Source organism: Trichogramma pretiosum, unplaced genomic scaffold (genome assembly GCF_000599845.2).
Source record: "Trichogramma pretiosum strain Unisexual culture from Peru unplaced genomic scaffold, Tpre_2.0 scaffold110, whole genome shotgun sequence".
NCBI lineage: Eukaryota > Metazoa > Arthropoda > Insecta > Hymenoptera > Trichogrammatidae > Trichogramma > Trichogramma pretiosum.
This window is the reverse complement of record NW_019640835.1, coordinates 355,246-382,767: the sequence shown is the minus strand read 5'-3', so window position 1 is coordinate 382,767 and position 27,522 is coordinate 355,246. Positions and strand designations below refer to the sequence as shown.

At 37.9% G+C, this 27,522-nt stretch overlaps 1 protein-coding gene across 10 annotated transcripts; it reads left to right on the top strand.

The window, feature by feature from the left end:
- The first annotated feature begins 168 nt into the window (after positions 1-168).
- Positions 169-27,424, top strand: LOC106649289. Of its 10 annotated transcripts, none has more exons than XM_023463499.1 (16): positions 169-249; positions 2,552-2,722; positions 15,936-16,104; positions 16,191-16,338; positions 16,423-16,717; positions 16,803-17,141; positions 17,216-17,388; positions 17,454-17,614; positions 18,155-18,235; positions 19,094-22,897; positions 23,676-23,783; positions 24,049-24,159; positions 24,916-25,020; positions 25,398-25,415; positions 25,603-25,812; positions 25,884-27,424. In XM_023463499.1, exons 3-16 carry the CDS (start codon positions 15,952-15,954, stop codon positions 26,061-26,063), a joined length of 5,886 nt encoding a protein of 1,961 aa, XP_023319267.1. In that variant the 5' UTR covers positions 169-249; positions 2,552-2,722; positions 15,936-15,951; the 3' UTR covers positions 26,064-27,424. The 10 variants fall into 10 exon arrangements, with proteins under 10 accessions (XP_023319267.1, XP_023319269.1, XP_023319272.1 ...); XM_023463501.1 differs by lacking the exon at positions 169-249 and adding an exon at positions 944-962; XM_023463500.1 differs by lacking the exon at positions 169-249 and adding an exon at positions 2,300-2,490.
- The last annotated feature ends 98 nt before the right edge of the window (positions 27,425-27,522 follow it).

Sequence of the window (27,522 nt, the reverse complement as noted above, 5' to 3'; positions counted from 1 at the left end):
GGCCGCGATCGCCACCATACGCAGCGAAATACACGCGCTTTGCACTGCAGCGAGAATCTGCAGTCTCGTATCGAGGCGTCAGCGGCGGCGACTTGCGTGTAGGATATACACATAAGTGCACGTACTGTACAGCGGGGCTATATAGTAGTATAGTATATGCGCGCCAAGCGCATTTCTGCGAGCGGCGAGCTCGACTGGCCCAGCCCAGTCACAGGCATTCGCTCGTGCGGCGCGCATCATCTCTCATATGTGAGTTCTCCACATAGCTCTTATAATCCTCCCAATCAAACGCACAATACACTGCACACACGTTATACATACATATAAACAGAAACGCCACTCGATCGTACACGATAGCCTCCCGCGCGTATACGTGCATGTTCACCGTGTGAGAGTGCATATATAATATGATAGGTTGTGTGACACATACAGGACGCACCGCCCAGTCGCTCGTGTGTCCAGTGCCGCGGCCCGAGTCTGCTATACTCTATACTCGCTCTTCGCGCGATATTCGCGAGTCGATTGTTTCGGCGGCATATACGCAAGTACGCAGGCAGGTACACGAATTCACGATGCATTACTCACGAGACGTACCTCCTATTACACGCCCGTAAAAAGCAGTGTGTTGAGTGCGCGATAGTGCGAGACAGCAGGAAGTTCCTCGCACCTGCGTGTCTACGGGAGCCTAGCTGCGACGAGTCCTTCCGACTCACACAGTGATTTTATCATATGTTGTGCCTTTTCCAGCGCTAAGTAACAATCCTCCGCCGATATCTGCGCCCAATTCGATGCAATTCCAGCGATAAATTGGATGACTCGCAGCTGCGCTCATTTCCACGGATCCTCGTGTACGAAAACGCAATTGATCGCTTTTATAGCTACCTGCCTATACCTGCTGCACACAACACCATCGGTGCGCGTTGATACCGTTGATTATAGCGCTATCTCTCGACTACAGACAGGTATACATTGAGCCTATCGCGCGCCCCGCGTATATCGTGCACGCGTTTGAAAACGCCCGCTGCAGTATATTCGCACCGAATTCTGTTCTTCCTCTATTTTCACAGGTACCGTGGCTGTTTATAAATTTTCTCTTCGAGCTTCAAAGAGATTTATCGGAGCAAAAGAAATTAACTTGTTTTTCTCGACTTGTGAAAAGTATCACAGAATTTAACCTGAATCACGCTCCAAAACGCTTTAGAAGTAAATAAAAAATATCGTATTTCATTCTTGCTTTTAACACCGGACAAAGAAAATGATACTTTCAAATTTTTAATAACACGATTATTTATAATTCAAGCTCATTCTTGTTTGCTTATCCGAGGATAAGTGCTTAAATCCTTTTTGAGTTACATGGTTTCGAGTATCATTTTAATCGGTCCAAGTAAACATTTTGTTTGGCGAATTTTGCAATCGTCAATTAGTCTCCGAGTCGGTACATAATTTATGGAGCTGTTTGTTTTACATTATCCAATACTTTTCTGAACACGTATCATCGATCGAAACATAATAATCTTGCTAACTCGAAAAAAATGTATATTTTTATTCTCCGCCGGAACATGACCTCACGATCATCGCGTAAAAACCATCAAGACATAAACAAAGACGTAAAAATTGTTCGATGCACGTCCGAATGTTGGTAAAATAAATTCAACAATAAATCCTCGAGCGTAATCGCATTAACGGTCGCGTAATTTGTCTATGTATAGGTACGAGAGCAAGTTGAATCGTAATACTACGGCACGAGGCGATCAGAATGACAAAAGAGCGCGTACTCGCGGAGCCGCGGGAGCACTTTTTTTCAGCGCAAATGTTTGTAAACTACGCCTGGCGATTGTGCGCGCGTGCTCGCGTTCCGTGCATATATATATGTTGCACACAGATACCCACACGCACACACGCACGGACGCATGGCGTATGTTCATGTAGAAGGTAAATTGCACTGTTGTGATGCACATGTAAGTCTGAATATAGGCTGTCTTATACGTATAGCTGCACCGAAGGTGTGTGTGTGTGTGTCAGTGCAAAAACGAAAGGCAGCAGGCAGGCCTGTGCTTGGCCGGAGCGAGCTCGCAGCGAATCTAGACTCCGCGTGCAGAGTAGATGGCGCGCTAAAAAAGAGCAGAGGCACACATATACCGATATAAGCGTACATTTACACTCGTGCTATATCTATGTAGGTACGCGTGTGACGACTCCACAATATAGCAGTAGTACCTACACACATACACTCGCGCGCACACACACACATACATATTTATATAGTTTGATATACACACGGCTCGCGCGCGGCGGCGACTACGGCGGCTTTCGCAGTCGAGGCTCAGCCGACAACGACGACGACGCAAAGTGTGCGAGATATCACTTTAGTATTATAGTGCCGAGGATATAGTGAATGACGAGCTGCTATATATCCGCGTTCACACATCCATGTTACAAACGCCCGATGTAATATTAACATGAGCGCGTTGTGCCGTAATCGTTGCCCACGTATAGTTCGTTCCCCCAGTGACACAGAGCAGTGCAGCGTCTAATCTCACTTTTTTATCAGGTGAGTTGCCGCGAGTTGTCAGAAGATAAAACAACAAAAACAACAACAACGACAACGACTGCAGCAGTTAAGCAGAAGCAGCGAAATCAAGTTGAAAAGTGCGAAGTAGCAGTTGGGAGGAAGCCATTGGCTATATTACACGCCTTAAATCAGGGAACCCTCCGACGAGAGGTGAGCACGACTCCTTTTATTCATATACTTTTCTCTTTCTCTCTCTCTTCCTCGCATCGTGTTGTATCATAAAGCGACTTATCGCCTATATACTACTGGCGTACGCAGAGCAGTTGGTTGTAAAGCGCAAGCTATACTCTTTATGAAATCTACAGACAGCCTTACACTATCCGTAGTAGTACACCTTTATGTGTGCACGCGCGCGCGTCTTCTCTATACGGTTATTATCACGACGTGTTATACACTATTCTGTCCATCTGCGGCTGGGACAGACCTAGAGCAGAAACGACTCGTCGTTTATTTTTGGTTGAGCTTGACTTCTCTCGAGAGTCGCGGCTTGCTACACACCACTTCTTACCATATTACACACTTTGCTACTTTGGGCTTTACACCACACGGACACACCATTGCTCTTACACACGGAAGCACGCGAAAAGAGTCGCTCGCGAATGTATCTTATATAGTATACCGTTATTTGGGTTACAGCGCCCATATATTTAGCTGTATATTATGTGTCTTCTCGCTTTTTTTATATATGTGTGTATATTCTGTAACGACGACGACGACGACGATGACGGGACGACAAGGCGTGTACATGTATACACACAACTGCTGGTTGCTGCTGCTGTTATGCACATTATACACACAGTCAAGTAGACGGCCCGCGTGTTAGCTTTACTCGCGTTCATTCAATGCGACTCTGCGAGCTGTGCGTAATATCCATCGCGATGTGCATGAAAGGGTCAACACACCGTAGGTCTCGCGCGACATGCCCATTTATTTGTTCATCGTACCTAATAGTAGGCTTATGCTCTTTGCTCCTCGGGAGGCAGCACATTTACTTTTCGGGCTATGCATTTTTCAACGACTCCGAAAAAGTCGCCTCTCGATTTTTTCACGTTATAAATATGATACTCGTATTTTTGGTATGTATATATGCAGGTGAGGTAGTCGCGCCGTGCGCGTCGTCCCTCTCTCCTTCGAGCGCGCGTTCTTTCGCGGTAAATTTCGCAAGAGTCAGTTTAACGGCGCTTCTCTTTCTCTCTGACTCCACGAGCAGATAGCTATACCTATACATATCGCTGATGCTCGTCGAGTCGTCGTCATCATCATTCGCTCTCTCACACTACTACTACTCTCGCGCGCGTACGTACCGCGCCTTTTTACGTATAAATACACGGACACGTTCGCGTGCGCTCCTATATGGTGTGCCGTGTGCGTGTGTTTTATGCCAAGATCGTGTGCGCCATGCAGTTAGCGTGCATGTGACTCGCATTAAGCACCTTTGCATGAATTATTTCGCATGTTCGAGTTTGGATGGGCGACGTAAACAAACGGTACCGAATGCCGAACAAGCGTGTAGATTTTTGTTTTTTGCGCTCGGTTTTTTTTATTCTGTCAGAAAGAAACTTTCACGCGCGATCGAGCACGCGGGAGAAAGTCGTTTCGAAAAAAAAATTGAAGACCTCGGAAAAAGAAAAGAAAAGAAAGAAAACTCGAATCGTCTAGGAAACCGAGTGATTTCTGCTAAAAATAATCGTATTTGCTCACGCACTCGCGATTCCACTGGAAAGGTATAGTGCACCGCGCAGATAACGCAGACTCTCCTCTGCAATACCTACGTCAATCTTCAGCTTTTCCGCGTAAGCATAACTCATATCTAATGATCGGTATCGCACGGATGAACGGCCAAACGAAAGGTACATCGTCGTGGATGATAAATCAAGTTCAACGCTCGCAGCTTCGCAATATAAAAAGAGCCGATTGATTTATGCGCGACTGTGCATAGAGAACAATGTTTCGGCTCGGTCATTATACGCTCGTATTTTCGTATTGTACTTTAACGTGCTATATGAGACTCGTGGTAACCTCCCCCTCTTCCCTCCTTGTCCTCTTCTACGTGCGATTATTACGAAATTAGTCCGCGACGTACGCATTTCTCGTCACGAGCAAGCAACGAACCCGTTGATATTCCGCTAAGACGGCTGAGAAGCGAAATTAAAATAAAAGAATTGCATAGACATTAGCGTGTAATATCGGCGCGACATACTTTCGAGCTAGTATAGGGACACGACAAAGAAAGTTTTTTTTTGCATGTACCTAGACTTATATACCAAGACTTTTGCGTGGGTACCCTGTGTTACGCTTGACACTCTTTCACATAGCAAAATGCACATACGTACAGTACGGTTGTACAGAGCCAAGTTTTATCTTGAGCCTTTCGAGCGAGCGAACGAGCGAAGGCGATAAAGATTGTCGATCTTTCGTATTTCTTCCCCCACACTTTCCGTTCGTACATACACACCGTAATATTAGCTTTTCACCTGTGCACATGTGTACCTTGCGATTAGCGGCTCGCTCTCCGCCTGGACTATTTTTTCCATAGAGACTTTGCGTGCCGAGTACCAATACAGATCCTACGCAGATACGCATTTATGTATTTCTGAGCCTCGTCAGCTGTGACAGCCAATTGTATCGCAACCAAAATCGATGTTTTCATTTGACACGTTTATTCAGCGAAGCTTCACGGACAAAAACTAGAGACGGCAAAAACTCGAATGTAATTCTCTCTTTGTAAGCTAGCCCAGGCGCGCGCGCGTGAGAGTCGTTGCCCCCGCGACCGGCATACGGACCGCTGCAACAACCCGGCAGGATTGGTCCATTTTCCGAGCTAGAGCCGGCTGTTTTCGAATGGACCATCCCTACGCGCGGCGCTCGGAGCTCCGGATTCTCACCCCAGCGGCAGCAGGCAGCAGCAGCCGGCGCGACTTGTATTGCGCGTATTACATACACACACTTACAGACACGTACACACTTGGGTTCACGTGTACTGTAGGTACACAAGGCGCTCGTTCCTTCTTTTCTGAAATTTTCATTGATTGACGCAGCACACCTTAAGTCTCCATTCTCGTCGGCCAAACAAGCACATTCTGCTTTGAAAAGATCGTCGTCGCGCACGAGTGTGCAGAGAAAACGCGCTGTGCCAGCTCTAAGCTCGGCTCTCCTTGTCTCGTTGCGCCTATATACTTACTCATTTACTTCGTGCCTCGGCGTCGTCGTTGTATTTCGTCTTGGTGCGTGTGTCTGTGTGCTGTGCTGTGCTGTGCCGTGTGCCAGCAGAGGGGCTGTAAAAATTGCAAAGAATAAAGCAGATGGGGTGATGTTTGGCTTGTGGCGCAGACGGGCGCGTGTTTTTCCCCGCTGACGATGTCTTCTTCGCTCTCTTTTTATTGCTCGAATGTACGGTTCTAGGTACAACGACCCCTCGTGAAACGAGGATTTTCCTTCCCTTATAAGACTTGGCGTGCGTATGACGAGCACATCTAAACGGCATCGCTCGCGAATAGGATATATTTGCGCATTTCCAAAGAAACTCGAGCCTTATCTCCGCTTATTTTGCTAATCGTTTACTTCGCTTTCCTATAAATCTTTGGATTTGGGTCATTTCAAGGTGTAAACACTCGCTTCCGCCTGAGAAAGTTTTCATACCTTTTTGCTCTTGTAAAATAAATGTCTGCAGCTAGCGGCTCGGTGAAGTTTTTGCTGAAATTCTCTCGAGTTTTTTCTAGCACATATATTTAATCCATGCGTAGCTGCTAGAAAGTACGATGATGCTTTGTAATTATTGTCTTGACATAACAACAACGAAAAGTACATTCGTTTGGTTATGAAAGACTTTTTTCTCATTAATCTAAGACAATTAAAAAGTAATTAGCGATCCTCTAGAGTTTTTGCGACTATACGATCGTCTCTATTATCTTACTGCGCATCTGTCGTTATCGATGTGGGCGAATCTGTCAACGATTCGATAGCTGCTGTGTGCTGGAAAATCGATCGCTTTTCTTTTATTCAAGCGCACATGCGGCAATGTCCAGCCTCTTGCCAAGTACATTTCACATTTCCTCTTTAGACAGACTTATTCGCGTGGATGAAGCGTACTTTGGCCCATGCAATAGGTCTGGTATTTGTACGGTTTCTCGCTTTATACATACATTTATACCTGTATATTTGTCGCAAGCAAGTTCACGTAATGATTGCTCGCGTATATATTTTCAACTCGCTAATATTCAATAAATATATACGCGTACGTCATATACACACGTGGGACACGACTTAGTAGATAAAAGTAAATCTGCATCGTACTCCGTTTCGAGGTTTCAACTAATTGCAATCCTCTTATACCTTTTTTTTTTTAAATAATTTTAAATTTTTCAACTAAAAAATGTTTACTCATTACCATGCCGTGTTGTCACGTAGAACGTCGATTCTTTGTTCGATATTCGATTGTCATTGTGCTGGGGGAGAAGATATTCCGTTGAAAATCATTAGGGACAGGCAGCTTTCATTGACGTGTGCCACAGTGGTGTGAAAATCGCCTCGTTTCCGATCTTCGTACATATGTAGAAACGAACTGAACCAGAGACCTCGACATTCGGCTGCGAAAAAGGCTCTCTCATCGCCAAATGAACATATTTACGTATACAAAGCTCGTATAAAGCCTGTTTCCTTCTTGGCAACATCGTGTCGTTGCGAGCGCGTATAATACTGATGTGGGCAAAGGGGAAAAAAACCACCTCCCGTCTGGCGAGATGTGGCACGCGCACGCGTGCGCCTGCATAATGGACCACGTAATCAAAGATGAGAAATGAGAATGGTACATGCTTCATTGTGTGTAATGTATAACTCGAGCCTTTATGAATGAGATTAAAACTGGGCGGTATGCGCTGGTGAATGATTCCTCCCGCTGCTGCTGCTGCTGCTTCTTCTCCTTTTTTTATCGTCGACGTCTTCGTCTACGTCGTCTTTGCGCGAATCGTACGTGATTTTGCTTCAACTGTTTAACCGAAACTTTAATTTTCTCGATACGATGTTATTGATGTACCTTTTTTTTATCGATTATCGACAATTGCTGTAAAATTGTCTCATAATTGTGCAACATATTCATCTCGAATCACAGATCCCCAGTGTACAGTAAAGTAAAAACTTGGTTAAATTTAAAAAATATACGATTATAAATGTAAAAATAAGATGCAAGATTAAAGTTTCGATGATGCAAAAGACGAGATGCGTTCGAGGAACATAATAAAAATATTTGAATAAAAATCTATTCTCGCGATTTTAACCTTGAATCTTTCTGCAGGCTGTACAAAATCTAGTCTCGGCATTCCTTTCGGTGTAGCAGTATACATACATAGTTGCATAATCCTCTTCTCTCATCTCTGCTGCGTCTTTCGCATACAATCGCACAACACTCGGAAGAGGAAAAACAACAAAATATCTCGACTCAAAAAAAAAGAGTATTATTAGCAGGCGATTGTTACACTTGATCTGCCATTATTATTATTAACGTTATTGTTGCGTACGAGTGCGTGCGTGTGCGTATATATATGAAGTGCGATCCAGCACAACCTTCGCTCGGCAGTCGACAATTACAGCTTCCAGTGGAATGCAATGATGACATCGTTCGTTCTTTCGTGCGCGCAACGGCAGCTCTCATTATCTCCTGCGCGAGTTCGTCTCTTCCTCGCGCGTCGAATTCATGAGAGATATCGTGGTCAATTATCTCCGTCTACTGGATGGTCTTTTACTGGAGACTCATTTTTGTTCGATACCTATATACGCAACGCGAACTTCGTGAATCAATTTCGCAACGAGCGAGGCGCGCAAGTGTCGTACATATACATTTTAAATACGAGCACGAAGAATTCCGTGTACGGATGAACGCGTTGAAAAATACACGCACCAATGAAGCACAGATTGGAAGTATGAGCTGACATACGTGGGAGCACGGTGCACATATATGATGCACGCACTCATGGAGCTAATAATAAACTTGAAATATCGGGAGCTCACAAAATTTAACCTCAATCGTTTGTAATCTGTGCAATCATCCAACTGCACTCCACTGATGTCTGCGCGGCCGATGTATCGTACAATTGATGTGACCGCCTAAGTGTGCTCGCGCCTTCATTTCAACCATGACTATATATAATATACGCATATTCATTCGGCAACCGAAATGCAAAGCTCGCGTTTGTATTTTCAAGGTTCGGAGTTTTTAAATAATTTTACGCCGGGGTCCTCGGGTGTGTGAACATGTGATTTATATGCTATGTTTTCAAACGATATTATAATATACAGATCATTGTTTATACTTACGTATCGTAGCTTAGCGCGGGTTTGGGTAATGCTGAACTGACCTTTGTTTCTGAATTCTCGTTCTAGAGTATGCGATTAAAGTATTAAGCTTCAGATTTTTTAAACTAATGCTTTGGAATGCTTTTTGATCGGTAAGCTTCTACATTCATAAGGTTTTACGTACATCTCTTTAAAAATATATGAATTTTTAATAGATACTAGCGTCGTTGAATGAACTTGAAAAAATATCAAGCCAATCAGTTTTCTACTATGTACTTATCAATGAGAATTGATGAACATTCTGATAAAAGTATAATACTCCAAGTTCTACTACTCGAGATTCTATTTACGATTTATAAAAACTATTGTATACCTGATAAAAAAACCGGTCGTTCCGACGATAATTATACGTATCACCTGAAAAACTATTTTTTCAAAAATAAACATTCATATCTTCAATGCTTTTAGATATTTTAGAAAAAAAGTAGCACAAAAATATATCAAAGCGTAAAATTTGAGTGACTAATAAGAAACTAAAAAGAATCCATCTTTTGGCATTGAGATGAGACAAGGCAAACTCGCACGTATCCATATTATCACACAAGTCCGAAAATAACTTCGAGTCAGTTACCCGTGAAGTAGTCAAAGGTTAACAGCTTTATATGAATTAATTATATAGATCAGTCGAAATACCAACTCGAGACTTAAAATTTTTATAGAAAAAAAAGAGTTGCCATAAACAACGAAAGAAGCTTGTATTTGCCTGACCGTGGCAAAAGGCGTGGTCATCAGCGCCTACGACAATATCACCAATTTGCCAAGTTAAGAATTTGTCACAATGAACTTAGATGACGTTTGACATACGCGATATGGAACAATCTGTTGATCTCTGAAATTTATCAGTCAAAAAAATCTTTTTTTTTCCTACACTTGAAATAGACAGAATATTCTTCAAATCAGATCGATTATTGCCATTCAAAAAAACTAATTATCAATCAAGTTAGTCCAGATACGACTGAGATAAGCGTTTATTTACATGGCTATATCTTTAAACATCTTAATTACCCAAAATTTCTGACTTGTTAAGTTGTAATCAGGTTCTAACCGTTCAACATGGATTATCTTATGCACTTGCCGCTTAATGTAAGTTAACGTAATATGTAATTGAAAAGAGGTCATCGCTTCATCATCGTACAGCCTTAGCTTTAACCTGCGATATAAGTCTAGCTATTTTTTCGAAACTGAGCGGCTTTTGTTCTGTAGATTTTCAATGCGGAAGATGTATTTGATAGACGTAGTTTTTACACTACGGTTATCAAACTATAGCCGTTTAGCTTGCTGTTTAAACATTTTTAAAGAAATATTGTAAAATAGTAAATGTAAATAAATTTCTCAATTCCAGATCTGATAAGCAATTGTATTTCTGGGTAAATTTTCTTTATTTTTGTTGTGTTCTTCACTTGTGTCATAAAAATTCACGTACTTTTATGTTACCCAGAGCTACATATTCGAATGTTACGTAAGCTCGCATTGAAGAAAAACCCTTTATGGGGATTTTTCAAATATATCATCTGGAAGTTGGCGAATCTTTATTCTCGGAAGTTGATAGCCTTTCTAGTAAGTTAAACAAAGACGCGTGCTTGAGAGACTGCGTTGCTCAGCCAATCCAAGACGGTATATCAACGCTCTTCCCTAAGCAGACACTACTACTGCCTTGTAAAAAAGGGGGTAGTGCATACGTATGTGCGATTTTATCACAGTTACAGCATCAGCATCGACGTTTTTGTCGCTTAGCTGCCAAAACAGAAAATAAGAGGAAAAAAGCTTTTATGCATCAACTCAAGGGTGTGACTATTCGATAATACCTCTCAAACTAAGGGCGGCGTGTATCTCGACGTTATATGTTCTTTTTTCTTAACGAGTCTGCATAAAAAATGACAGGAATTTACAAATTTTATCCAAGCTCAGTTGCTCGGAAACACAAAAAGTATTTTTTTTTTACAGTTCAATGCTATATTGAATATTGCTTGCTACCACTAATTATGAAATGTGATCATCTTTATGCATTGATTTTTATTCCAAATGACGAATTTCATATTAAAACTTAGATTATTAAGAAACAAATCACTACTAATATTTCTGTTCCAAGCTCTTGGTTGATCATTTTGTTAGAAAAAAGAGAAAGTTCATGTAGTAATAAAGTACTTCCTTACTAAACACAGTGCAAGGCGTCATTGTTATATCATTAGTGACGCATTGAAAGTGTTCTTGCGGGTGTAAAAAGTCTTCTCTCAAGACAAAAAAATTAACAATAGATTCAGTCAACTGTAGATCCTTATTGACATTTGTTACGATAATTTACTGTACAATCTTGAATAATTTGATTATAATTTTAAGCATTCCAATGGAATAATATTCTTTGCAAGCTGGGGCTTTTAGTATCTTAGGAATTTTTTAGGATTAATGCTTTTAGTTTTGAGCACAGGCTCAACTAATTGCATGAATGATATTTAACTGTATTTTTGTACCCCACCCTTTTTTGGAACGTACATTTGCATACATTTGTGTCAAGCTGCGCGGAAATTGGATTTAATTAAATGTACTACGGGAGATGCGCACCGACGATGCAGCGACTTTTAATCTAGCTTATACTACTTAATTTAGTGCATTAAAAGTACAAGATGTTGATAAAAAATGTATTTCAAGATTGCCATATAAATTGATGGTTCTACATCCAAGAATGAAAGAATCGATTTTTTCTCAAACCTAAAATAAGTTTGAAACAATAAGTAAACTAGGACATTCTTTTGTCAATTATGAAAAGAATAAATTCAATGCCCGCACAATGTCAACCTTTTGAATTACGATAAGAACTTCGGCAACGAAATCTCAGTTCATCAAATTTTTCTTTACTATTTTCTCAAACAAAATAAGCTCATCAATTGAGCTATGCCGTACAATAAAAAACAATAGTGGCTAATGCTCATTTTTTTTTTGCAAAAAAAAAAATCAACCGATTCGCATACTACATTTGATTTTCATTATGATTTGTAATCTGATCACATGTGAATAAATTGTTTTTAATCAGAATAAAAATCAGTTCAATAAATATTTTGGCATTGAGCAAAAAAGTTTCGATTCTTTTCTATTATGGTGCATGTAACTCACGGTCGGTGAATTGATGTTGCATGAGCTTTAAAGGCTCTACGCGGACAATGGTAAATAATGAAATACAAATTGTTGTCCTGCTGTGAAATGCATGTGCCGCTATTACCGTTGAGTAATGGTAAAAATGTTGCTGACCGTGCGTACAAATGTGCCATACATCATAATTTTTTTTGCATGCTTAGGACAACTAGTCTTTGTTAAAATTAAACCTTACATTTCACGAGACGTGCAAATATTATGTAAATATAAAAATTTATCCAATAAAGGGCAAAACTCTAATCTAAAACGTAAAACGTCTTACCAAGATTACTATTACTTTGAGGGCATGTTTTATCACAATAATTTTCTTCAAAAAATGATTAATGCAGAATAAATTCTTAGAAAGCAACGAGCATGTGTACACGCGATGCAAATGAACTCGGAACAGGTCGAAGAAGCGATTGAATTACAAAATGTCACGTCACCGACAACTTTGTTATTTGTACACCACCTCCCGACGTATAAAAACGCAAGCGAGGTGAATACGCACTCCGGGCAAACGCATAAAACGATAATGAGAATCGATAACAGTGCTTAGAGAGAACTCGATTTACTGCTTGCTTTTCCTTCCCCTATCTATGAATGTGTGTATATATATATTTATTCCACAATGAGACGAATTATTATCATTATTTTTTAAGGGAGGGTGTAACGAGAGAAAGAAACGAATAAAGGGGACCGCAAATATGTTTATACATGCTGTTCCACTGTAATTTCCGACTGCCTCGGTATATAAAGAAAAAAATGGCACTACTCATTAGATTTTCTTTCTTTTTTATTTAATTTTTTAATTTTTCGTTATTTTTGTTAATATAGATCCGTTAACGATTTTTCAATAACAGTTTTTCGTTCGTAAATAAAATTCGTAAAAAATGATTGGTGGAAAGTATCGAGAACACTACCCATAGATCATTGATCAATTACAATTTAGAATATTCCTATTTCACATTCATGAAAAACTACCAGATCAGAGTGTCTGTTAGTTATAGTTTTATTCACCTTTTGATTGAGTACTGCATTCAGATTTACAAAAACTACTTAAAAGCGAGTCTTCACTTACATAATACTATACCCCGACACTTCATCGTTACTCCCGTACTCGACATAATCCCTAGGTATTTTTATTTTTACCGTCTTCAACAGTTTTACGCCATCAAAAAAAAAAACACCTGCACTTGTAAACCGGAAGTACACACACGAAGTCAAGGGTCACGCGCAATGACTTTCCGTGTAGGATATTATCCACTATATACACTAGTACGTAAAAAAACTTAATAATGTTCTGCGTTATATATATTACAATATACTTAGCGCCAGATCGTTTTTTAGTAAATTGGGTAAAGTTATAAACAAAATTTTAAATAAAAAAGAAGAAAAATGAATATTTCTCATTTTTTAACTGTGTATTATTACAAAATACACGTATAAATTATATAGTGCCTTAAAATTGAATAGCAACCTGACTGAATTTTAATTTCGAATTTCCACTTATTATCTGTTCCATAGCTTTACAGTCAAATAAGTAAACGGATGCATATTCTCAATATTTTGCAAATAAGTTGATTACTTACATGCGCGATATTGTAACTGTTTGAGATTTAAAATGTAACGACTTCAGTTTCAATCAATGATAAGCACGATCGTCCTCTTTTCTCGTTGCTTGATTTGCATGCCCATAATCATTCAATACCCGTATGCAACCTTGAAAAAATTCTCCAACTCCGAACACACGGTGCTAGAAGCACATTGAAAGCGCACATAAGTAAGCTACTTTATATGATAAGATAAAAAAAAACAGTTGCTCCAGATTTTTTTTATTTCTCTCGTGTAGAATATATCGTCGCGTGTTCGAGCGCACATAAGTTTTAATAGTTCAAGCTGTAAAATTCAAATGAGAATAATGAGAGCAAACGGTGCCGAGCAACTAAAAGAATTGTCTCGTAAAATATACGTATGCATTGGAGCGCATTGCCAAGATTTAACATTACTCACGAGAAGGATGGTAGATTGACTTCTTCAAATATAATTTTGACCAAAAAATTGTTTAAGGAAAAATAACATGTAAAACGCTGATGTAGCGCAATTTACGCCATCAATTATTTATGTGCTTTCGCTCATTTTATGACGTCGTTTTCAATTTTATCCTTGTTATTCATGGTTGTACGACATGTACACTTGTGAAGCACCAACCAAGTAGAATACTGATATTACGAAGCATACATTTACGTGCACACACATGCGAGTACACATGTGCTTATGTGTGTGCGTGTAGGAGCACGTTATGTAAAGGAAAATTGCACGTGTATGCGATCCACTTATTGAGACGTGCAGTAGACAGTATGGGAGGAGTGTCTCTTTGTACAATACTTTACTCACGGGAATTTTTTGTCATCAGTTCTCGCGGATTAAACGCACGCCGTGTCGTTTGTTTTGTTTGTTTGCGTGCAGATCATTTCACCAAAGATTTTTCATTGAAATCAAAAGTACATGCTCGTCAATTGTAGCACAAGTTTTTGCACAATAATCATCATCCAACACCATACAGTGACCTATCGACGTGTCGGTGCGCGAGAGTTGAAAAATTTTATATCGACTATACAGTGCAGCACACGAGACGCTAAGCCGCGTGCTAGAGGACATGAATACATTTTTGCACGCATAAAGCAAAAAGGGCTTCTCGTTCAATTTAACGCTAGGCTTTCGCACTCTGTGAAAGTCGACATCGACTTTGATTCGCTCTTTCTCTCATTTCCTTAATAGGATCGACATCAATCTTTTCTACAAAAAGTGACTTCTTTCGTCGGGTGGCACTGGTAAACGTTTCATCTCAATTTAACTCCACACATTGCAATATAAAATGCAATTTGCACTCGATAGTCGCGATTGATGACGATTTTGGTTTAAAAAGCTGTATGTGAGTCACGACGGATTATACAGGGCGTTATCTTCATTCCATATTTGGATCCGACTTGATGAATTGACCAAACCTACACAAATACGTGAACAAGCGCAGCTTACATAAAAAAGGGGACGAGGGAACGCAAATCGTGAATGGAATATATCTTACTCTATCCTCTGATGAGCTACGGTGGCATCGACCTGTTTATGCAAGCACAAGAGCATATCGATAACAGACTTATTGATTAATTTTATGCAAACACTGTAGGCTTTATATATTTCTCCTCGTATCAAACGCGTTAAATTTCTTTTATAAAAAAATTGTATCCATTCAAATTCTAACTAATTGCAATTTTTAAAATTTATTTTAATGGTCTAATGTTAATTAGGATTTCTCACTTATACCGTCAATATAAATGATTCGAGATTTATATGTCTTAGTTAAGAAGAGCAAAATTCAGAAAAAATATTTTCCTAGTTCTGCTGGCTAAGTAAACAAAGTGAGTTTCATCATATACTATATGAGCGCACTCGTGTGGAAACCAACGCCCATACCATCGTATTCAGTATACTATTTTATCATCGTGTATATACTGATTCATACAAACCATTACTATAATGAAAGATTTTGAATACGTTTTTAATAATTTCTACAATATTTAATGTCTGATCTCATTCAATCTGTGTGAACAAAACTTACTCAATAATTTAATTTTATTAAATATTAATATAAGCACATTGCTAAGTGAAAAATAAAATATAACATTGATGAATCTAGTCTACTTTTAAGTGTTGTAAGACTTAATAATTGTTTCACGTTGCTTCTTTAGTGTTATAAAAAAGTATATCTTTAGAAATCGTACAAGTCTTTACTATTTAAATATTTCTTACACAATGAATTATTTTAATTTTTAAATATATTAAAAAATCATTTGTAATACAATTTAATTCATAAATAATTTAATTTCAGGGATTAACGCTTCAACATGCCTGAAGAAAGAAAACTAAGCGTCGGCCCAACAGAGGTTACGAATGAAAATGGTACCAGTTCTCCAAAAAAGAGTCCAATGAACAAGGGTAAACTAGCTCTGGCCAAAATCACTCTGTTGGATGGCTCTATCAAAGATTTTAATATTGAGGTGCGTCCAGTTATTTAATTTTTATTTTTACAAATATGCTCACAAATTAATTGACGATTAAATACGAACGAATTAATTTTTAACAGCGCAAAGCATTGGGCCATGAACTTTTGGATCGAGTTTGTCAAAGTCTAAACTTGCTCGAAAAAGACTATTTTGGCCTGATTTACGAAGACAAATACAATACGAGGAATTGGTTGGATATGGAAAGACGGATCTCAAAGTTCCTAAAACGTGAGTGTTTTTTCTCATAATCTAACTTGTATATGTTGAGAAATTGTAATTAAAAAATAAAATTTTACATTTTTATTTCAACAGATGAGCCTTGGAAATTTAATTTCGAAGTCAAATTCTATCCGCCTGATCCAGCCCAATTACAAGAAGACATAACGCGATATCATTTATGTCTGCAAATTCGAAATGACATTATTACTGGTCGTCTGCCATGTTCATTTGTCACACATGCGCTTCTTGGATCTTACCTCGTACAATCAGAAATCGGAGATTACAATGTTGAAGAACATGGGACGAACTATTTAAATGATTTCAAATTTGCACCGAGTCAAACCCCCGAGCTCGTTAAAAAAGTCCAGGATCTTCATAAAACGCACAAGTAATAATTTTTTTTACAAATTACGGGCTTTCTCTCGAAAGCTGAGATTATATTAATGAAGCTACTTTCATTCCTAAAATTACAGAGGTCAAACGCCTGCAGATGCTGAACTGCATTACTTGGAGAATGCCAAGAAACTAGCTATGTACGGTGTAGATCTTCATCCGGCCAAAGACTCCGAGGGCGTCGACATAACATTAGGCGTTTGTTCGACGGGAATAACTGTTTATAGAGACAGGCTACGAATCAACAGGTTCGCCTGGCCGAAAATTCTCAAAGTCTCTTACAAAAGGCATAATTTTTACATCAAAATTCGACCAGGTGAATTCGAACAGTGCGAATCTACAATTGGTTTCAAATTAGCGAATCATAGAGCTGCCAAAAGACTATGGAAAACGTGCGTGGAGCACCACACTTTTTTCAGGTAATGGTTATGAATTGCTTGATTTTTATTCATATGAAAAGCAGCATTTGCATTGATTGTACGATTTATGTTAGACTCATGACTCCGGAACCTGTTAAAAAAGTTGGATTATTGCCACATTTGGGAACGAATTTCCGGTATTCTGGCCGAACGCATTACGAAACGAAGAAAATTCCAATAGACAGGCAACCACCGAAATTCGAAAGATATCACAGTAATCGAAGAATAACGTCGCGAAGCATGGACAGTGAGTAAAAAATAAGCCGCTTTAACTCACGTCATTTCCCTTTCATGTAACTGCAATCGTTATAGGTTCGTCGCAACCTGTACTATCAGCTCTGGGAGGGAAAAATCTTGAGCCTTACAGTTCCGAGCCAAGCAAGCGTCACACCATGCCCTATGAACCAGAAACTTTACCCGCTATGGACCACATTGATCAGAAACCTAGCCCGATAAAGAAACAGAAAGATAAGGTAACAAAAATTAATTTCTGGGTTAATCTACAATTTTGAAACTACTAATCGTGGGGATGTTATCGAGCGCGTGGAATCCTTAAAGGAATGAGATCAATTATGCATTTGACTGTCAAAAAATTAGTCGAATCGGTCAAAATCGACTCAAAAATCATCCTCGGAGATCATCATTGATCGTCCATTAGTAAAGCATTCAATTATTTTATATTCGATTCTCATATCATTAAGATTAGTAATCATCGATAACAAGCTCTATGGATTTTTAATGCAATAGGTACTGACGAAAGTGAATGTTTTCAATTAACATTTTGAAGGATTTTCTTTTATACGCACGATTAATAAAAATGTGTAAAAACAAAGCACAACTCAAACGCTGTAAAATGCTTACTTTTTGCACTCTTTCAAATCAGCAATGTGAATTCTAAAATTTTCAAACAAAAAATAAATACATTCACACATCGATCTGTGGCCTGTGCGCCAATCTGTAGGGCTGATTAGTTTCATTTTATTATTTAACTAACTTACACTAACACCTGATAGCTCGCGCGAAAAACTAGCATCGGAACGACATCGGCCAGCAGTACAAGTAGCTTGGAAGGAGAATACGATGCCCGCAGCAAGGTATACAATGAAGAATCTCCACTTCTTTCTCTGTGAATGTTACACACGATAGAACTGATTATTAATTTTCGTTACGCACCGTTGAATCGTATTTTCTTCTATTATAGTGTCTTGTTAAATAAGGTTTAATGCAAAATTGTTTGGTGTTAACTGCGTGCGTTTGATACTAATTATTTTAAGGTTTAACATAGCTTTTGTGAAAATGGCTTTGGTTGAGTTGATTGTTTTTTATTATTTAGAAATTTAAAAACTCTTTTTCTTTATCTTATAATCTGAAAGCTTGGGTATCTTTTTCAATCACTATATTTCATACAATATAAAAGGTTTAGGGTATCTATTGAAAGTTTTCTATACATGAATGTCGTAAGGAAAATGTCTCTCTCACTCAATAACCATTCATTGATCTATTTCATGCGAATACTAATGACACTAACATTTAGAAATATTATGTGGTAATAAGGTCGTACGATCGAATGACAAGAATTTCACAGAAGATTGACTGCAATATGTTTTGCATGAACGCTTGGTAAAAGCACATTTTTATATGATTCACTCTTATCTATCTCCTCGAACTAAAACGAGAAAATAATATTTCATCTTGAAACTTACAATTACTAACTCAAGATCGTCGAATATAAGCTAATACTGGGTAGATATTTGTCTGATTCAAGTATATCATCGGGCAGAGTTCACTGCGATACATTATGGCGCTTTTATATATATTAAAAAATAAAAAAGGATGCGGTTCTTTTGATCACACTATTTTGCACAGCACAAGCAAATTATTAATGATTCACAATAAAAAAATGCAATGCTCAAGATTTTCCTATGATCGTGAATATCAATTTGAATTTGTAGAAACTTTTTGGCGGCTTAGCTGAGAAATTCAAGAAAACACCTCCGAAAGCTGATAAACCACCAAAAGCAGAAAAACCTCCAAAACCAGAAAAACAACCAAAAGAAAAACCACAAAAAGCAGATAAGCAACAAAAGGCCGAGAAAATAGTAACGCCAGAAAAACCAACAGCCGAGCCATCGGCCACAAAACCATACGAGTACGAAGAGCGTTCGAGTTCCCCGTCCAAAAAAAGCTTCATGGCTCGTGGCTTCAATTACGAGGGTAAACCAGCTTCTCCTGAACCCGGAGATCAAAAATCGCCGTCATCAGCGGGACGAAAAGCCACCGGTTTTGCATTTAATTATGCTCCTGGAGACATTAAGAAACTTGAGGAGCATGCTGAGAAAATTAGATCGAAAGAAGTACCAGAAAAACAGTCGCCAGTAAAAAAATCACCGGAAAAACCCGTGTCTGCTCAGAAACAAGTGTTGCCGGAAAAAGCAACCGAAAAAGCAACGGTTGTAAGCAAAGCTCCTGAAAAAGCAGCACCACCTGTGCCTACTCTAGCTCCAGTGGGTATAAAAACCCCTGGCATTAATTACGTCGAATCTGCAGCATTGAAGGAGCAGCAAAAAGGTCCTACCATAACAAAACCAACGGTTCAACCACCTGCGCCTCCTACGACAAGTCCCAAAAAAGAGTCTAGAAGTATATTTTCTACTCTTATGAAAAGCGATCTTCAAAAACCGCAACCACCAGTAGTTCCAAAAGTTGAAGTAAAAGATGTTCCAAAACAAGATGCCTTTATAAAAGCAGAAATTAAAGAAACTGAAAAACAAGCACCCATCGTTACTCCAACTGCATCGCCAGCCGCTGAAAAAATTTCTCCGGACTTCCACGTTCTTCCTATCCCTGATGGATCTCGCATCATCGGTGGAATGATTTTTTCACGCGAAGGCAGACCACTTGACCAAAGCCATTTTGGTCCTGAAGGCAGTCGCGTTGTTGATGGAAAGATAGTTGGAAAAGATGGTAAACCTATTAAAAAAGCAGATTTCGGACCACACGGAGTATACATTTCAAATGGCTTGATAACTGGAAAAGATGGTAAACCTTTGCTTCAAGAACGCCTTGGAACTGATGGTATTTCCGTGAAAAATGGAATTCTCTGTGCTGCCGATGGTCAGCCTTTGAACAAATACGTTCTTGGACCAGCTCATTCGTTGATTAAAGATGGGAAAGTCGTTGCCAAAAACGGCAAGCCATTACAGTACGTCAGGCTCGGTACAGACGGCACATACGTCAAAGAAGGTCTTGTATTCGCTGAAGATGGCCGACCTTTGACTCAAGGATCTTACGGAGCTGACGGTAATTACATCGTTGGTGGTATAGTTTGCAGCACCGACGGGAAACCGTTGCAACAAATCTCTTTGCTGCCCGATACTACGTACATCAGCGACGGTGTTGTTTATGGTCGTGATGGAAAGCCATTAGCCAGCGGTGATTTGGGTAACGATGGTCACTACATCACCGAAGGTAAAGTCTTTTCCAAAGACGGTAAACCAGCAAAACACGTGACATTTGCCTCTGATGGTTCTTTGATCAAAGAAGGAACACTCTACGGAAAGGATGGCAAATTTTTGAATCAAGGTTCATTGTTGCCAAGCGGTGCTCATTTGTACCATGGAAAACTCGTCGGTAAGGATGGTAAGCCAATCAAGCATGCTTATTACAAGCCCGATGGAAGCTTCGTCAAGGATGGTGTTATTCACGGCAAAGACGGACGTCCGCTCAACCAAATTCCTCTGATAGTCGATGGCAGCTATGTGAGGAATGGGCTACTGTACGATAGAAACGACAGGCCACTAAATCAAAATCTGTTTAAACCCGACAACATTATCATTCGGGATGGTCTTTTACTCGATAACAATCTCGCACCACTGAAACAAGGTGTCCTGGGCCGTGATGCCATGACGATCAAGGATGGTGTCATCCTTGCTAAAGATGGCAAACCCGTTAAACAGGAAAGTCTCAATTCCGCCGGAGGCTACGCCAAAAAAGGTTTGGCTCATTTCAAATCTGGAAAACCTATGAATCAAGATTCACTCCTTCCTGAAGGTCTATCAATACGAGAAGGCAAAATCGTCAATAGGGATGGTAAGCCAATCAAGCATTCTTTCTTCCGACCAGATGGTAGTCACGTCAAAGATGGCGTTTTGTACGGTCAAGATGGAAAAGTTTTAAATCAATCGACCAGTCTACCTGGTGATAGTTACATCGCTAATGGTCTAATTCACGATTATACTGGTCGACCTATGAACCGAGACTTTTTCTGTTCCGACGGATCTTACGTTGCTGGAGGTTTGATTTACGATCGCGAAGGTAAAATCGTAGCCGAAGGTGAATTCGGGCCAGATGGTAACAAAATCAAAAATGGCCTGGTTATTGGTCGCGATGGAAAGCCTTTGACTCAAGATGAAAATGGCCCCGATGGGTTGGCGATCAAGGACGGAAAAATCGTCGATTACGATGGTCAGCCCAAAAATCAATCATCGCTCTTACCCGACGGGTGCTTCATAAAAGATGGAGTCATTCACGATATCAATGAGCGACCTTTGAAACAAGGTGCTTTCAGAACCGACGAGACTTACATTAGAGATGGCTTGATTTACGGTTGGGGTGGCCAACTACTCAATGCGGGTACTGCGCTGCCCACAGGCTATTACGTCGAAGAAGGTAGATTGTACGGAAAGGATGGACAACCATTGAATCACAGCTCTTTCGGTACTGAAGGTGGTTACATTCAGAATGGTTTCATATACGGTAAAGACATGAAGCCTCTTAAACGTGCAGCTTTTGGCGACGATGGCAGTTACATTCAAGATGGATCGATTTATGGTAGCAACGGAAAACTTTTGAGCAGAAAATTGTCAATTATAACGATCAGCTATTATCGTTACGGATTGGTTTGTGACAAAGATGCCAAGCCCGTCGAAGAAGCTATCTTTAACGATGAAGGAGCAACGATTAAAAAGGGCAAGGTCTACGATCGCAATGGCAAACCATTGAATCAATCGAAGCCAAACGCGGACGGAACGATAGTGAAGAATGGTTTAGTATTGGGTGCCAACGGCAAACCTCTAAGCAAAGGACTTTTGGCACCTGAAACGAGTTACATTAAAGTTGGAAAAGTTTATAATGCCAATGGACAACCACTGACCCAAGAAGCCTTCGGCCCCGAAGGTCTCAAAGTTTCTCAGGGTACAATTGTTGACGATGCAGGCAAACCTTTGAAACACGCAATTTTCGATAGCGAAGGTAACACAATCAAAGATGGTCTCGTGACTTCGGCACAAGGTAAACCCCTGGACAAATATTACACAACCATTACCATCACTATGATCAAGAAAGGTTTGATCTGCAACAAAGACGGCACACCAGTAGCAAATGGTATTTTCTCCGAGGATGGAGCTTACGTGAAAAATGGAAAAGTATTTGAAAAAAATGGAAAACCAAAAAATCAAGAAGTTTTCGATGAAAGCGGATCATTCATCAAGGAAGGAGTTGTTTACGCTCAAACTGGTCAACCTCTTGATAAGCAAGATATCAGCATGAGAGATCTCAAGCTCGCTACGAGCAGGATAAATGTACCGAAACAGAAAAAAGCTGCAGTGGCTGTTAGTACGCCGACAATCGTTAAATCAACGATGAAACAGTCGATGGTCAAAGATCAGGAAGGCGTCACGCGCAATGTCGAAGAGAGGGTCGAGGACCTCACGCCAGGCGGTACTGGACAAGTTACCGTATCTACGCACACAAATAAGGTGAATATTACTACAGATACGACAATAAATTGTATCGGGAATACTCGCGATAAGCCGAAGACGGTCGTCAAAAAATTATTCAATAATTTCGTACTGACTAACGCTCAGAACACATCTACTTTAAGAATAATGTGAAAGGCTCAAGAAACATTCATGAAAAAACATTGCTGTCATTATGAACCAAATGAAATTTAAATTCAACAAGATTTCATTGACAGAGACCTTGGATTTGAGATGAGGGAAATATTTTCAAAGTCCTTGCCACACTGTAAAAATGTTTTATTCTGTTTAATATAAAAAACTTGTTTGAATTTTTTTTAAATTATTTTTAATAATGCTTGAAAATTTTTTAAAAATTATCATCTCTCTTATTTATTCAAAATTTTTAACTAAAAAATTGCTATGCTAAATTGTGTTGCATGCTTTAGTTTACAAACGTTTGTTTTTTTTTTAATTTTTATCTCTCACCTGGATTTTTTTACAACTTATTATTTTTGTTTTATATTTTTACATTTCATAGCAATTTTCTCATTCTCGTTACTTTTACCGTTTCGGTAGAGATATAAAATATTCATCACCAACCATATTTTTTAAAATATTTTGATGTAACTGGATATGCATGATAATTAGCCTTTCCATATTCGTTTATTTTACAATTAGTAGTTCGATGAAAATTATTAAAATTTCAAAAATGATGTTCAGATATTGATGGTTGAAGTATTGAATATATTTTAGTTGTTAGAACATTAGTCACAAAGTAGTTATATTGTAACTTTAGGCCGAGGCACCTAGTGACGAGACATCACCTTACATTTCTGCAACTGCTGTTACTACTCGTACGGCCACCATGCACGAAGATCTTGAAAAGAATCAGAAAACAAGTCAGGTATGTTGTCACAATTGTTGAAAAATCAAACATTCCATCCCCATTTCATAACTTATAGAGTAATCATAAAAATACACGAAGGAATTGTGATATATTCGTATATTAATGTAAAAAAATGATAAAATGGATAATGATTAATTAATCACTGGTTTTAGCTAAAACAATTTTTTTATATGTAGAGTCGAAAAAATCTAAACAAATAATTTCTTTACAATAATTGAATGATTTGAAAGTAAATAAATATTATTGTACGTTTTACCAATAGGTCGAGGAAAAAACCGTGTCTCACACAACCGCTACAAGTGCAACGAGACAAGAACAGCGCACGGTCACGCAGGAAGTTAGAACGACGAGCCACGTGCTATCCGGTGAACAGGTAACCATTTTTCGTTACACTTTCCTCGAGGACTTTTATTATCCAGCTAAATTTTTTTATAAGCGGTTGTCGGCATAGAAAACTTGATGTGCATACTGCATATTTAGATTTGTTTTGAAACCGTTTATTTTTTCATCAATTTTGCTCTTGTTTTTATTTGAGTACGTTTTACAAGTTTGTTGCATGCATCGTTGATTTTTAATAATACATTCTAATCCTGACTGACTCATTGATGTATTTATACATTTATAGGCAATACTGCATTGTGTTCATTTTTTGGAGTGGATTATTGTATAGAAATAACTTTTTATTATTGTTTTAAATTTTCTTTCTAAAAAACAGTTATAGAATTATTTAATAATTGTTATTAATAATGATCACCATAATGCTTAGATGTTGGCTTTATCTTTTAAAGCCAAAATCAAAAACATAACTCGTTAATAAGTTATCGGTTGTTAAAATGTTGTTCGAACATAATTTTGTTTAAAATAAAACTAAAAATCACTTCAAATTCATAAATATTCACGAAAATTCACTCACACTAAAAAACAAAAGCAACTAATTAATTATATTCATATAGTTCAGTCATAGGTTTTGAAATAAAATCGATACATAACTATTGTAATAAGCATAAATTCCGTCAATGTGCTACTACGCTCTTAATATTCATTTCTATTGTTTTTGAATTTATTTTTTACTCTTGTTTTTTTCATTAAATTAATATTTGATGCTTGGCTAACGCATTGCATGACGTAGCTACTTTCACGACGACTCAGTGTATCCAGTTCAAGCAGTGGTGATTCTGGTACTCCAATTGATCTTGACGATGATCAGCAAGCTTTCTGCAATCAGTATTATCAGGTAATCAAAACGATGAAAAGCACGTCGGTGGTGCTATTATTTTTTTATCTTTATTTAAATTCGAATGAAATTGGTAAGAAAATCGTTATTCAGTGTTCTTCAAAAAATACCGATCATGGACAATCGAGAAAAAAAATTAAATTGATGCATATTGATTTTTTAAAATTAAAGATTCATTATCCATTCATTTTATCCAATCAAAAAAGTGTTATTAACGCAATAACTCTAAAAGTCACGCAGCAAATGTAAAACACATGAACTAATATACTGTATTATATGTTGCAATAATCTTAACATTGACTTGACACTGACCGAATAAAAGATGAGTTATAATTTGTATGGTATTTTATTATTTTAATGAGTTGTTCAACCACAAGGGCTTAGCTGCTTACAAGGTAAGAATTTGTGGATTTGAGAATGCCATATAATTGCCAGAGTGTTCAATGAATTTTTAAAACTTTTGTCTACTTTTTCTTGTAAATGAAATTTAGTCGTAAAACCACTTGAAATATTTATAATGAATATATGTTAGCCTAGCTTCTTTTTCGTTATTGTATGATTAATCTTTTATATTCGGTTTAGGTTGATCCAGCCGGCATAGTTGCAACAAAAAGTCAAGTCTACACAGGCGAACCCGAGAACAATGTGACGACTACGACGATGGTGCCACTCGTAGCTACGGAATCTCGTAAAGTCGCTGTCGAAAGCGACAATGGTAGTTACAGCGCCACCGGTGAAATTGTCAGTTCCCAAACTATCTCTAGCAAAACGAGAACAGTCGAAACTGTCACAGTGAGACATTGCATTAAAAATTTTATTAATATTAAGCAATTACTGTAACAAATTATTTTAAATTGTTTCAGTATAAAACGGAGCGAGACGGAGTCGTGGAGACGCATATGGAACAAAAAATTACGATACAATCCGACGGAGATCCAATTGATCACGATAAAGCCCTTCATGAAGCCATTCTTCAAGCGACTTCCATGAATCCTGACATGAAAGTCGAAAAAATTGAAATTCAACAACAGTCCGCTCAGTAAATTGTTATTAAATTACTTGATATTTATTAATTAGGGTATCCTGGATGCTGTCCATTATTAAACTTACAATAGTACTCATATTAGATATATGGAAAACGAAAAAAGTGCTCAGAAAAATTTGACAATGATTCAAAAATGCGCATCACTTTTTGACATAATACGCTCACTCACTTGAATGTGTAAACTATAACCATGTTATATCGATGTTTACTACGCAAAGAAAAACTTATCAATGAAAATTTAGAACTGTTTTTACTATATATTCTATATAAGCAAGCGAGTACCTGCTTATAATAATTACTTTCACAAAATTGAGTGAGCTTAATTTCAAACTTGCTTGGTGAAAGAAAAATTGTAAAACTTTTTAGGGTGCCCTACATGCATGATTCAAAAATCTATTATACCAAGAACGGATTGGTGAGCAATGGAAATATTTATATAATACGATTTTAATAATTTTTTATCATCAAAACTTCGAATTTTTATTTAAAAAAAAAAACTATTTTATTTCATTTGAAAATTGTAACTCTTCCGAGCTTCAGCATTTTTAAGCGCATTTTTAAACTTTATTTAAAGTATTCATATGATACACGAATCTATATCATATCTTTATTGGAGTAGATTTCTTTTTTAAATGCGTGAAAGGTCTTACGTATCACAATGAACAAACGTGACAATTTTAGCTTAGTTACGAAATTGCCTGTATAGTACGATTTATCTTATAACAAGTAGATATTTTGACATTTTTAACAAGAAAAAAAAATAAAAAATGCTAAAGAGTCAGAGATATCTGAATATTAAATTATTAATATTATATAAATAGTATAAATAAAGAAATAAATATATAGATATATATAATATAACATGCCTAGTTAATAGGTTAAAGTAAATCTTCATCATTTTCGAAGATTCTTATATGACGTTATAATGTTAAGTGTAAACTAATAGCAACACAGAAAGATATAACTATAATGGTTAAATATGAAAATGATGTAGATTTGATCGATCTATGAGGAATATTAATTATAATGATTAATTATAATAGACTAAAAAAATTAAAAATACCATTACACACCAACAGCTAAAAATGCTTTGGTCGGCGTATATGTCTAAATTTAGCTTTAGACTGTGTAGCTCTACCATTTTAAATGTTTTTGTTGATTCAAACATATTTTACTTTATGTTTTATTGTAATCCAATATATAAATGCAGCGATATGTTTAAGATGACTTTTATATCATATTTTTTTTAAATTAGAGTAATGTTATACGAAGAAATTGTATGATAATGATTTCAATAACTACGTTTTCATATTTTATAATTTCAAAGCTGCAAGTAAATAAAAATCATTGCAATTTGAAGTGTATAAAATCTTATTTCATAACTCACCTTATTTATAAAACTTTCTTTAATTGAATTTGATCGAGTTTTTGAAGGGTTGAGAGAACATTTGTGAAAT